Below are 14,711 nucleotides of genomic sequence, written 5' to 3' on the forward strand. Positions count from 1 at the left end.
GCACTGGTGGAGGAACAGGACACTGTGACAAGAAGTACCTACCTACTTTGTGATCAGCAAGGGAGCATGTTTCAGACCATGTATTGCCATCTGTGGTAGACACACACCTCGTTAAGAAACATGTCCTGCCTTTTGCAGTGTCCAGGGGACCATCTTAAATTACAGTGACTTCTATGTAATTATTGTCTTCAAATAAAAGTGCCATTTCTATCAGTTATCTTCTCTACTATACTGTAGCAGTTCTTTCTATGTATAGTCCAAGTATCATCAAGCTTCACATGGAAGTTACTTTCATCCTTAAGATGTGCACACTAGTGTATTTATTGTAAATCTTGTTTGTGGTTTTTCTTATAGTCTGCTTTTTGTTTTAAAATTTCTCATCAGTTTTCTGTTAGTTATGCACACACTCATTCCATGATCAAGTATTTTTGGATCATATGATCCCTTAAAATCTGTGGAATTAAAGTAAACTGAACAATGGAATAGGGTAGAAATACTGCACCAATGAGAGCTGAGCTTGTAGAGGTTATCAGCATTTTGCACATTGAGATATAGGGGAGAGGGTGGATAACACAGATGATGTGAGAGTATTAAAGATTACCTTATACAGACACGTATACTTATAAATCAAACTAAATTGGTAAAAGTATGAAGTTAGTGCTCTTCATCTAAGCAAGTATCCTTTCTTAACATCAATCCTTACCTTGCTAATAGGCATACACTGAGGTGACAAAAGTCATGGGATAGCAATATGTTCATATACAGATGACATGAGGCATAGAAAGGCAGTGCATTTGCAAAGCTATCATTTGTACTCAGGTGATACACATGGTTATGGTTGTGAGATGTACGACGAATGTATCCATTAAGACACTGCAATGAAATATGGCATTAATGGGCTATGGCAGCAGAGAACCAATGCTAACAGCACAACATTGCCTGCAGTGCCCCTCTTGGGCCTGTGACAATATCAGTTGTATCACTGCTGACTGGAAAACCGTGGTGTGATCAAATGGCTCCAAATTTCAGCTTGAATAGCTGTGTTAGGTTCCATGTGTGGTGTGGACCCCATGAAGTCATGGACCAGAGTTGTCAACAAGGCACTGTGCAACCTGCTGGTGGCACCATAATGGTATGAGCTGTGATTACATGGAAGGGAATTGGTCCTCTGGTCCAACTGAACTGATCATTGAATTGAAATGGTTGTGTTCAGCTACACGGAGACCATTTGGAATTCTGTTCCCAAATAACATTGGAATTTTTGTGGATGAAAATGTGCTATGGCACCGGGCCACAATTGTTCGCAATTGCTTTGAAGAACATTCTGGATAATTTAAGTGAATGATTTGGCCACTGAGATCGCCCAACATGAATCCCATCGAACATTAATGGGACATAATCAAGAGGTCAGTTCATGCACAAAATCCTGCAATGGCAACACTTTCACAATTATGGATGACTGTAAAGGCAGCATGGCTCAATGTTTCTGGAGGGGACTTCAAAAACCTGTTGAGTTGCTGAACTACACCACACAAAGGAGGTCCCACACAATATTAGGATGTATCCTATGACTTGTCACCTCTGTGTAGAAAAGCCAATGTCCATATGAAACACACAGATCATTAAAATTACCTCCAGTTTGATGTGTGTGAAATCTTATGGGACTTAACCTCCAGTTTGATAGCTGCCTTCTTTCACATCAAAGGTTCTCTTCTGTACAATGGATTCAGCTGTGCAAGGCACATCTAGAGTGATTAGCAATCACTTTCTTATTTCGCTGAAGGCCTTGCCAAGGCCATCACATCCTGAAAACCTATTCCAAAACAGATTTCCCTTGACATATTTACAGCACTTGTAGCACACCTACTAACCATCTGCTAAGGTGCATGGCTCATACTACCCATTACCACCCCAGACAGATAAAACAATCCACATTTTCTGCCAGTGGTTTTTGAGGATGCCCTGAAACAAGTATCTTAACCAAAATTCTCACCAACTCTTTCCCCATTTTTCCAACACACTAAATATTGTGGTCCAGCCCTATGCTATTCCAAAACATTGCCACAGGGTAATATCTGTGTTAAAGATACAGGTGCAAACGTGTGTTTGGTGCATACACTTTTTGAACACAAAGTTGGGTCAAAACATAATTTCTTCTGTATCATAAAAAATTTAGTAAGGAGCATAATTATAGCAGCAGAATTAGTACAGATCATAGCCTGAACTGTCCTTTACATAACACTACTCTTCAACTTATTCACCAGGCATTTGTACACATTTGCACCATCACTGAACCCAGGCATCAAAATCGATTTGGAAAACTGGAAAACTTAGCATTCTGCTTCTTGACCCAAGATTTAAAAAACCCAGGTTTTCGCTGTTTATTTTGAACTCTAATGTGCCTGTCTCCATGAATCACTTCATCAACATGCCCTCGATTAGCAGCCATGACATGTTGGCCAACAATGCACAATTTATCCCCATTGTTTGTTTCTCCAGTACTAAACTACGAGTACATCATCCAACACTGCTCACTGATGATGCCCATTACAGTGCCCTTGTACACTCTCTCCATGCATCAAGGTTTCAAATCATGGAACAAGAATGAAAACCTTCAATTTCTCCAAACTGGTTTTGATGCATGATGCATGATGGAGCAAATGTGTAAAAAAAACTGTGGTGGCTATTTGAATGATTCCATTGTGTAGATGACAATTCAGGCTGCAATCTGTACTAATTTGACTGTTATACATTCATTATTAAATTTTTCATGACACAGGAGGCATTACTTTCTGATCCACCTTCTTATTATTTCAGTCCTGAAACTGTTATATGTCATCCCATCAGATATAGGGTTACATCTGAAACTATTCATGTCACATACCAACTACAATGCAACTCCTGCATAGCATTTTAGATGGGTGCAACCACTAGCCAACTGTCCACCCATACAAATGGCCTCTATCAAGCTGTGGCCTTTTGTAAGATTGACCAAGTGGTTAAGCACGCTGCTGTGCCCAGTGTAACAAACTTAAGCGGTTGGTTTACAACCTCTTCAACATCAGCTTCTCTGAAAACTTTCCTTGCTGTTCCTCACTCCTTAATCCCTACCATTTCTTTCCCCTTGGCTCTTCCTCATTCTTCTCCAACTGACCTACCCAATGCAACAACTCATCCCAACCTGGACACCTCACTCAGGCATTGTAGTGGGGTGCCGAGTAGTGGGGAATGGTCACTTGCACACACATTCACAAATGCTCACTCACAATGAGATGGTGTAATTCTATAGGCAAGAAGAAAAATTATTATTTTATTTACACTTACACAGAAAAGACAGGATTCCAGGAAATTTGTATCCAACAGCTTCCCCATTTACACATCCAGGCTGACACATCCCTCCATTTGGATAAAAATCAATGTGTCCTGCAGAACCAATACAATAATACATTACTACAGCATCAGTTTCTGTGTAGCAGGAAAGCAACCAGCACCACAAACTTTACAAGGATATAATATTAACGCATGGTAATTCAGAAATAAGAACTCTATCCTCTTTGTTCTTCGCACTATCTCCCTCTTGGCACAATATCACTTTTTAATAGACTTCTGATTATTGCTGATATCTTTGCTCCCTCAATATTTGTATCAGTTGTTTGCTTCCAACTCTCTATCATACCACATCATTTTCTAACTTGCAACACATCTGTTGGCTTCCTAAACTTCCCATCCACCTTCTTTTTCTGTGGTTCTTGACTTTTCACAATTTAATTGACACAAGTTATTAAAGTTCAGCAATTTCATTTGTAACCACCATCCTTAGGGTATCACTATGGCAGTTGCATTTAACTTTATTGTGCTTCAATTACTCATTTAAGGGTACAAGAGTTTGCTGATCTTCAACAATTATGAAATACATAGGTCGCTACTCACTGTAAAGTTAACAATTACTTGCAGACAGGCACAATGAAAAGACTGTTACATAAGCTGAGCTTTCAGCGAAAGCTTTGTTCTGGATAGAAAAGCAAACACACACACACACACACACACACACACACACACACACACACACACACACACACGACTGAGTGGCTGAAGATTGTGGTCAGAGGGGCGTGAGGTGTGCCTGCTTGTGACAGACAGACAGACAGACACGGTGAGTAGCAATTTGCCACTCTTTGCTGATGACACTGTAGTGTACGGGAAAGAGTTGTCATTGAGTGATGTACAAGGATACAGAATGGGTTACACAATACTTTTATTTGGTGTGATTAATGGCAGCTTACTATCGTCATCATTGTTGTCATCGTTGTCTTAATTCTTAATTGCAAATAAATAGTTTGCACAGTAATAATAATAAAAATCAGACTTTGTTAAAAAAAAAAGACTGCAGATTCAACTTAAGAATGTTGAAATGTGAAATGTGAATATAGTGGCACACTTATGGCACATGATTGTTGCATCACCAAACAGTACTTCTAACTAATTTAAATTCCTGAAAAATGTACTAAAGATTTCATTATTACATGTGTACAGGGATATGCATTCAACTACTAAAATAAGGCATAAATGACAAAGATATTATTATTTTGCAATAAAAGTCATCACACAATGAGTAATACAATCTGCTAGTAGTGAGGCTCTATCAGTTATCATATTTTTAGCAGAATAAAATCAAGATTTTCACACATAATTAAGACATTGTAATAAAATTCATACTTTGAGGTATAATTTTATCACTAATATAACAAACACAACAATTTGTTATTCAATAAGTCTCTATCTAGATTGGCAGATTTTTTCCAGTACACTAAGTTTTACATCTCCAACCATTCTGTTCCTTTCATTCCTTACCTAATTCTTTTTCATTTGAGTCAGCTTGGATTTAGCTATTCTCTCTTTGCCAGAGTATAGGTCTCCACTGAGTGGTTCAGAATGGGAACATAGTAGACACTGAAGAGGGCTGATTTTGCCTTGTGTGAGATCTGGTTGTCCCACAGGAGGCACCTTACTTACTGAAACTGGGCAGTTCTATGTGTATAGTTTATAACTTCACTTCAACTTAAGTTTTTAAAATCTGTCATACTGCGCAAATATGAGAAATGTTGCAGATTCTCCTAGGGTCTTCTATTAAGCTGTAACTCATGCTGTCCTTGTCTGCTTCTCATAACAGGTAGAGCCTTTGATTCACTGACAGACTCCTCAAAGCGACTGTTCTACATATTAATTCTTCTTGGTCTTCATTTGTATCTCCCCATGTCATATCATCATCATCATCAGTGAACCCCCCCCCCCCCCCCCCTGCTTTTAATTCAAGTCCATACTGCTCCTTTATCACATTACTAGCATCAGTGGAGACAAGGCATGACACTCCCCTGCTGCACTTTGATCTCAGACCATTTGCTCACTCCATTTCCTACTCAAAACACAACTGACATCATCCATAGAGCATCTTCACTTTCTTGGTCAGTGCCTTAGATATATTCAATATGATAAAATCTTACTTAATGAACATATATCAAGAAGTAGAAATTCTAGATGATGAGAATAATAAATACTACTCTCAGGCACGGGGAAGATTCTAAACAGAATGCTTCAGGGAAGTGTTCTAAGGCCACTGCTGTCCCTGGTGTGTGCAATCTCATGCGTGTGTATAACCACCTTTACCAAATCCAACAGAAATCCTTGCTATTTTCAGATGACACAAATGTTTTAATTAAGGGGATGGATCTAGAATAATAATAAAAATAAAAAACCACCATGAGCTTTAAAATCAACCAACCAAACAATATTGAGTTAGTGCTAAAAATCAAGGAGAACAAATCTGAGCAAGTACCTTGAGTAAAATTTGTGGGTCTCCACTTCTATGATACGGGAATATGGACACAGCACATAAATAGCATATGCAGTAAATTAAATTTAGGCTGCTATGCACTATGGAGTTAGTTAAAATTTTTAGTATTGAAGTACTCAAAATGTTTTACTGTGTGCACTTAGTAACAAGTAATTTTAAGAAAAATGAAATGGTTCATCAAAACAAAACAAGAAACTGTTGGAGAAACTGAGTAAATTCAACACAGGACAAGTCATTATGAGAAAAATATTCAGTTGCCTTCCAAGCAATATAAGCCAAATAAAGGACATTAATGCCTTTAAACACACAGTCACAAAAATACTGGAAGAAATCCATTTTATTCCTTAAATGAATTTACTGATGACTGTAAGCAAAATCCAAAAATATGATGCAGGAGAAAGTAAGAAATCAGAAGTAACCATTATTCAGCTTAATGGGTGAAAACTATAACAGCAAAAGTGACATTTTTTGCAAAACTGAATTAAGTGTACTTTAGGCAATGAATGAAAGGATAACTGTTAATGGCAGAAAGATCTAACAGTCCACTGTTAACATCTGCCATCAAAAGCAAAAAACTTTGACTTAATGCCATTACTACACTTTATTCCTCCAGTGTAACAACTTCTATAAGAGTTTAACACCAATTCTGGACTCACTTAAAAATCAACTATAATGCAACATAGTTCACACTTTCCACAGCACATTGCACACCAAATGATTGACAGAGTTTTTGTTGTGCCTATCTGCATCTCCGCTATATGGTGAGTAGCAAATTTTCTTTTCATTATGTTATAAGATAAATTGCCACTCACCGTAAAGGTGACACATCGAGTTGCAGATGGGCACGACCAAAGACCATTTACACATTGAGAAGTCAGAGTCTTCTTCAGGAAGGAGGGGGGTAAAATGCCTAACCACCCAGCACTTCCTATTCCAGTCCTGTCACAGACTTATTCTTCCCCGCCTGATACTGGACCACCTGTGAAAGCAGCCATATTATGTACGATCTCTGCTGCAATCATTTTTTTTATATTGGTATGACTACCAACGAGCTGCCCAATAGGATGAATGGCCACTGCCACACTGGGGGGTAAGAGCAAAGTGGATCACCCTGTGTCACAATATGCAGCTGAATCTAACCTGCTCGATTCTAATGTCTGCTTCAGAACCCAGGCCATTCAGATCCTCCCATCCACACCCAGCTGGACTGTGCAGATGAGAGTTATCCTACACACCCACTGGCCGTTTCCCCATCTCTGCTCCTCATCTTTTCCACTTTGCATCCTCCCCTCCCCCCTTCCTCACCTGCAGCCTCCTGACTCTGCACCTAACAGCTTTGTCTCGCCACCTAGTCCTTGCATGCTATGCTCCACCAGGCAGTGCTGACTCCCCCTTCCCAGCCTCATTCCAGATTTCTGCTTCTGCTCAACATGGTACAGTTCCATTCTAGTTCAAGTGACAGGATGTAGCAGTCATGTGTGCATGAGGTGTGCTTGCTTGAGTGAATGTGTTTGTTTCTTTTCTGAAGAAGGCTTTGGCTGAAAGTTCAATGTGTGAGTCTTTTTGTCTGCAGCTCAGCATGTCATCCATACTGTGAGTAGTCATCTATCCTTGTCACAATATTAGTGATGCAAGTGATATTCTGCAAAGATATTTTGAAGCCATACTGGTAAAAGTGAAGTAATGTTCTTGATTCAAAGATCAGATCAGTTTTACTCCTGTATACTGTTGTTCTTTGAGGAGAGGTTCAATTATCCTTCAAAACCTCTTTTTTGTGATGTCCCCCAGAAATTTTAATCCATGCAAAAGCAATGTTATGCCTCTGGAATTTTGGATAGTTTTCTATTACCTTTCTTTGAATAATAGTATAATTACACCTTTGGTCCAATTGTGCATTTTTCTCCTCAGCTAGTACTTGTTTTACAATTAGTTTTTGTTGCATGTATTCTTGGGTCAGTATTTTTCTGTGTTCATTCCTAGAGTCCTCCAGTTTTTGTTTCTCTTTGTCAAATAGTTTGTTTGTTTCTTTCTTTCTTTGGTTTCTTAAATGTATTTCATCCTTTACCCTTTTGTTCCACTATGGTGCTTGTTGCTCTCTCACTCTGGTGCTTATCTTTCCACAGATGTTTCTAGCTTCTCCAACAAAGGCATCCTGAAACTCTTTCCATTCTTCTTCACCACTTCTTGTTGCACTAGTACATAATTTATCCCTTATTGTACATAGCCGTTTTCTAAATGCAGACAAACATGTAAGCTAATGCAGATGAAGAGGAAAAATAATACTGTGATACTGAAATATAGTGTTAGTGAAGTGCTGCTTCATGCAGTCATGACCATTAAATATCTAGCCCTAAGGTTGCAAAACCATATAAATGGAATGAGCTTGTATAGTCAGTACTAGAGAAGGTTAATGATTGTCTTTGGTTTATTGGGAGAATACTGGGAAAGTTCATCTATAAAAGAGACTACATACAGAACATTAGTGTGACCCGTACTTGAGTACCAGGTAGGATTAAAGGAACACATTAAAGCATTTCAGGGACATAGTACTAGATTTGTTTCTAGGAGGTTTGAACAATACACATATTATGGAGATACTTCGTGGTTGCAAGGGAATCCCTGGAGGAAAGGGACTCCACTGCCCATGTCATCTCTTAATTTGTCCTCAGTCAGCTCCATTAATGTTACAAGAAAAGCATGATCAGATGGTGTTGGTGGCTGCTGCTGCTGCTGCTGCTGCTGCTGCTCCTCCTCCTCCTCCTCCTCCTCCTCCTCCTCCTCCTCCTCCTCCAATTTTTGAAGCATTTCTTCTTTAAAGATGTTTGAGCCTTTTTTGTAGGAAATATTCTGATCAACTGTTTTTTGTTTCCTATATGAATGTACTCTTAGCTGTAGTGTTCTCTTGTTTGCAGCTTTCTTTCTCATTGTTGACCCTCTTCATATGGCTTCTAATGTCCACAGTATTTTTATCTAGTCTTTTATGTTTATATCTACCCTGTATGTACATGACAACACCATTACTGAAGTTTAGGGTCTCATGAATTTTTGACATTAGGACTTGACATTTTACATTTGAGTAGCTAGATGAGAAGTAGATGGTTCCACTAAAAGTGAGTAGACAGTTTATTTTAACATTTTTGCTATACCTTGTAATGCTTCTTATTATAGAAAAAATATTCAATGTCATTTAGAGCCATCATTTTTGAAGATTAATCCTCCAAAAGACCTTTCAGCTAGTTGACTGTTTTTCCATGGATTATTTTGGAAATATTTCCCACTTTATGAGAAAAATAGCTGTTACATTTCCACAAGTAGTTATCATGCCCAATCTGGAAAATCCTATTACAACTAGGGTATGACAGGTGCCCTGGTGACTGCCTACGAACAACTACATTGCTTGAACAGCTATCCACCTTGTCAGTGACAAGCACATGTTGAGGTTGAGGTTTTTTTCTGGTGTATCTTCTTGGTATGGGACGTTAAGTCATGATATCTGCTCTCCAAGAATACAGTGATGCAACAATGGTTGCTGAAGCATGCCACGTGTTTACTATACTAGGACACTGACGAAGCAGCCCAACCTTCACCTCATGAACCTGTGATATGCTGAACTCTTACTCAATCACGACTATCCCAGTGTTACTCCACAGATGAATGTCTGAATCAGACTTTTCCAAAACCAAGATGAATTCCAAATGTACGCCAGCGGAAGTGGCCATGCGGTTCTAGGCGCTGCAGTCTGGAACCGCGAGACCGCTACAGTCACAGGTTCAAATCCTGCCTCGGGCATGGATGTGTGTAATGCCCTTAGGTTAGTTAGGTTTAACTAGTTCTAAGTTCTAGGGGCTAATGACCTCAGAAGTTGAGTCTCATAGTGCTCAGAGCCATTTGAACCATTTCCAAATGTACAAACATCAAAAAAGTTTTGTATCACCTCAGTTCCGAGAGTTCCAGAACCTGTAGAGAAAATTGGAATATGGCTCAACATAAACATCATTTCTGCCCTTTTTATTGCTCATAAAAACCACACATTGCATGTTGTACCATCATAAAGTGAGATCTTCAGAGGTGGTGGTCCAGATTGCTGTACACACCAGTACCTCTAATACCCAGTAGCAACTCCTCTTGCATTGATGCATGCCTGTATTCGTCATGACATACTATCCCCAAGTTCATTAAAGCACTGTTGGTCCAGATTGTCCCACTCCTCAATGGCGATTCAGCATAGATCCCTCAAAGTGGATGGTGGGTCATGTTGTCCACAAACACCCTTTTCAATCTATCCCAGGCATTTTCAATAGGGTCCATGTCTGGAGAACATGCTGGCCACTCTTCTTGAGTGATGTTATCCTGAAGGAAGTCATTCACAAGATGTGCATGATGGGGGCACAAATTGTCGTCCATCAAGACGAATGCTTCACCAATATGCTGCCGATATGGTTGCACTATCAATTGGAGGATGGCATTCGCGTATTGTACAGCCATTACGGCACCTTCCATGACCACCAGCAGTGTACATCTGCCCCACATAATGCCACCCCAAAACAGCAGGGAACCTCCACCTTGGTGCAATTGCTGGACAGTGTGCCTAGGGTTTTCAGACTGACCGGGTTGCCTCCAAACAAGTCTCCGATGGTTGTCTGGTTGAAGGCATATGCGACACTCATCGGTAAAGATGATGTGATGCCAATCCTGAGCGATCCATTTGGCATGTTGCTGGCCCCATCTGTACCACACTGCATGGTGTTGGGACTGCAAAGATGGACCTCGCCATGGACATTGGGAGTGAAGTTGTGCATCAAGCAGCCTATTGCTCACAGTCTGAGTCATAACACTTGCTGTCAGGGTTCCTCCAAGCCATAATCTGTGGGTAGTGGTCATCCACTGCAGTAATAGCCCTTGGGCAGCCTCAGAAAGGCATGTCATCAACAGTTCCTGTTCTCTCTATTTCCTCCATGTCTGAACAACATCGCTTTGGTTAATTCCGAGACACCTGGACACTTCCCTTGTTGAGAGCCCTTCCTGGTACAAAGTAACACTGTGGATGCAATTGAACCATGGTATTGACCGTCTAGGCATGGTTGAACTACAGACAACATGAGCCATGTACCTCCTTCCTGGTGGAATGACTGGAACTGATCGGCTGTTGGACCCTCTCCGTCTAATAGGTGCTGCTCATGCATGGTTGTTTACATCTTTGGACAGGTTTAGTGACACCTCTGAACAGTCAAAGGGATTATGTCTGTGATACAATATCCACAGTCAACATCTTTCTTCAGGAGTTCTGAGAACTGGGGTGATGCAAAACTTTTTTTTATGTTTGTATTAATAACTGAATTTTAACTGTAATTATAAATGTGTGTATAATGCAGTAAGCAATGTTCTAAGGACTCCCTCACATTGTATCACACTACCCATATTAAAAGTTTTTGTTAAGAGCACTGAATTTGTATTTTGTATTATTCATAACACAAAACTGATATGCTGTCAGAACTTTAGTAACATATAACAAGTATGGTCTCAACAATGAGATATTTTGCGAGTTTCTGTTTCACCAAAGTGGTTTGTTCTTTAATTCCAGCCACTACTCCTCCCAGTGATGCAGGGACTTTTGCCTCCACAGTGAGGTCACTGTATGTAGGTGTTACACATTCCTCCTGAATGTTTCATCTGACACGTTTTTTGCCCTGAATACCCATTTGCCTTGGTACTCAATAGACTTTCATGATATAAGTTAAGTAGGATGTCCTGGATAGACTGGACTTTTTTCTATGCAGTAATGATGCATTTTATAGCTTTCTATGTACTCAGTTTGTCTAAGATGACGAGAAATTTCTTAATCCAGATGCCTCCTATACTCTATTGCTCTTGAGATATCACAAACTTCTGCATCCTAGATGCTGAAATCATATTGTCAGGATATGATTTGACAAAACTGCAGGGAAACCAAGACTGGCCACTACTAGAACCATAGTTATAGTTATTGTATAATTTAAGGTATTACAAAACAATATATTACAAATATAATAAGGAGAACAGTCTCTCGGGCTTAATTAAATTATGGACAATTTTTAAGTCTTGTTAATAGCCATGGTGAAAGCCAGCTCCATACCAGGATAAGGACAGAGATAGTCATCACAAATATGTACAGTATCTTTATTTTCTTGGCTTCCAAATAGTGTTGTGACACTTTTAATATAAGAGATCAAGATTCACCAAATCACGAATGTGATATATGCTATTACTACACATTGTTATGTACCTGTATATTTCATTTTTCATGGGAAAGTTTTCATTTTGTACATTGCTTCATAGTATTAAATCAATGCTGTTCAATTATTTCACTTTTCTGTAATTCATTCCTTTATCTACACTCATTCTATAAATTAGATAACTGACCAGTATGGGTGGTTGTGACTATGAAGAAATCGTAAGGTTCAGAGTGGAAGAAGAATAGAAAACCTTCCCATCCAACAGTCGATGAGGTGGAAGACACCTCTGTCCAGAAATGTTGCAGCCTTGCAGTCTACAGTGTTGGTTCTTCAAAGGCTACATGAAGAAAACTCTTAAGGAAATTTACCTGGCTGTCCTGGTAGGCAGCTGTGGAAGTGGGCTTGTCTCCCATTCTACAGAAAACCACTAAATCTTTACAAGTCCAGCAAGGAAAAGCCAAATGGATTTAACAAAAAAGATGATGCTGCAAACAAAAAGCCGCCCAGATGGCTGCATGTTCCCATATCCAAAATGGCACAGTGGCCCAGATTCAAATCCACCTGGTGAATTAATGGTAAGGGTTCATTTGCCAGCCAGCCTGGATGTGGCTTTTAGGCAGTTTCTCATATTCAGCTTCATGAATACTGAGCTGATAAGGACACCCCACCTCAGTTACATGATCCACAAACTTTTTGAAAAAGCATGCTCACACTTTCACATGGAATAACACTTGATGTAAACAAATGGGTACATAATTCTGTCTCAAGTGGAGGGGGAGGGGGAGGGGGGGCGGGGTGAAAGGAAGGGCATCCGGCCATTTCTCTACCACAAACATTGCCAAATCCGTGCCATTCCTGTAAAATTAAGGGATAATGGCAGGAAAAAGAAGTTGCTGCAAACAAAAACAGATTATATAATATATAAATAGAAGAGAAAGAAAAGAAACAACTGGATAGTTATATTTGTTTATACAATCATGTCAATAAAGGCAAGTTAGTAGAGCTGGAATGTCTATACTTATAAAGAAAAACTTCATTAAAACATTAAGGATTGGGATATGCCATAGATGAGCATATTATAAAAGAAGAGCTTAAAGTAAAAGGGTATGAACTGGTTGTAACTAGAGTGATGCTCTATTAAACAATAATACCATTAATACCAAGAATGTGCATGTTGAGAAACTAAGTATTGGGCAGTATCAACAGTAGGAAAAAGGTATTTCTTTTAAGCATTTTCTATGGTCATGTTGGGTCCAAACAAATAGATGCAGGGAATGGATGGAGAAAAGGATGCTAATGATGGTGGTGGACAAATTATGTGTCAGCAATATTCACTAAGGATTCAAAATGATTATTTTGAGCACAAAGATATATACATAAATTTACTTGGACACACACTACACTCCAACGGAAATCTGTAATTGATAATATTGTAAGTAGACAGAAATCCTTAAAATTTCAGAAGTGTGGCCATTGCCTTCTGAAAACTAAAATACTTTTCCTAACAGTAAAATATTTTAAAAATCAGGCAAAATGTGATGAGAAGGTACACAAAGTGAAGTACAGCCTTAGTACAAGGTTGGAGAATGAATCAACAGTATAGTAGTGTATGAGTGGGCACAGAAATGAGCGCTGTCTGGTGGAGAGTGCAGAGCTAGACTGCCAACAGGTGCAGTGACAGGAGGTTGTGGGGCATGAAGGTGGGGGAAAAAAGGAGAGGAGTGGGTTAATATGGGCAGATTCATTGGCAAAGGGCTGCACAGAAACAGGCAGGATGTGGTGGGACAGAGGAGGTGGAAATTGTTGGGTGAAGGGTGTGGAGGCAGTGTGTTACCGTAGGTTGAGGCCAGGATAATTATGGGAGGGAGACTGTGTTGCAAAGATATCTCCCATCTGCGCAGTTCAGAAAAGCTGGTGATGGAAGGAAGGATCCACATGGCTCGGGTAGTCAAGCAACCATTGAAATCAAGTGTGTTATGTTCACCTGCAAGTTGTGCCACAGGGTGGTCTACTTTGTTCTTGGCCACAGTTTGGCAGTGGCTGTTCATCCTGGTGGACAGCTGGTTGGTAGTCATATCAACATAAAAAGATGTGCAATGATTGCAGCAGAGCTAGTAAACGGCATGACTGCTTTCACAGGTGGCCTAGCCCCTGATGGGGTAGGATAAACCTGTGACAGGACTGGAATAGGATGTGCTGGGTGGGTGGATTGTGCAGGCATTGCACCTGAGTCTTCCACAACTGGCATATCCCTGTGGAAGAGCCAGGAGCAAAACCTGCTCAGTCCACTCACCCAGCTCTTCTTATTCCAGTCCTGTCACAAATTTATCCTACCCCGTCACCAGATGTCCACCACGAGGAACAGCCACTGCCAAACTGTGGCCAAGAGCAAAGTACGCCACCTTGTGACACAATATGCAGCTGAACGTAACACATTTTATTTCAATGGCTGCTACACTACCCAAACCATATGGATCCTTCCCTCCACCACCAGCTTTTCTGAACTGCACAGATGAGAGTTTCCTGACAATACATTTCCACTCCTGTAATTATCCCGGCCTCAACATACGGTAACATACTATGTCCCCACACCCTCTGCTCAGCAGTTTCCAATTCTCATTCTCATCTCCCAACCTGTTTATTTACAG

General features: G+C 39.9%; 1 protein-coding gene across 1 annotated transcript in view; it reads right to left on the minus strand.

Moving 5' to 3' along the window:
- The window catches only part of LOC124594744 (pancreatic triacylglycerol lipase-like), a 162,360-nt gene that overhangs the window by 23,349 nt on the left and 124,300 nt on the right, over positions 1-14,711 (minus strand). Inside the window, exon 9 of the mRNA XM_047133121.1 lies at positions 3,325-3,423. Coding sequence (XP_046989077.1) covers positions 3,325-3,423 — 99 coding nt within the window. The remainder of the gene's footprint in view (positions 1-3,324; positions 3,424-14,711) is intronic.

This window comes from Schistocerca americana, chromosome 2 (genome assembly GCF_021461395.2).
Source record: "Schistocerca americana isolate TAMUIC-IGC-003095 chromosome 2, iqSchAmer2.1, whole genome shotgun sequence".
Classification (NCBI taxonomy): Eukaryota; Metazoa; Arthropoda; class Insecta; order Orthoptera; family Acrididae; genus Schistocerca; species Schistocerca americana.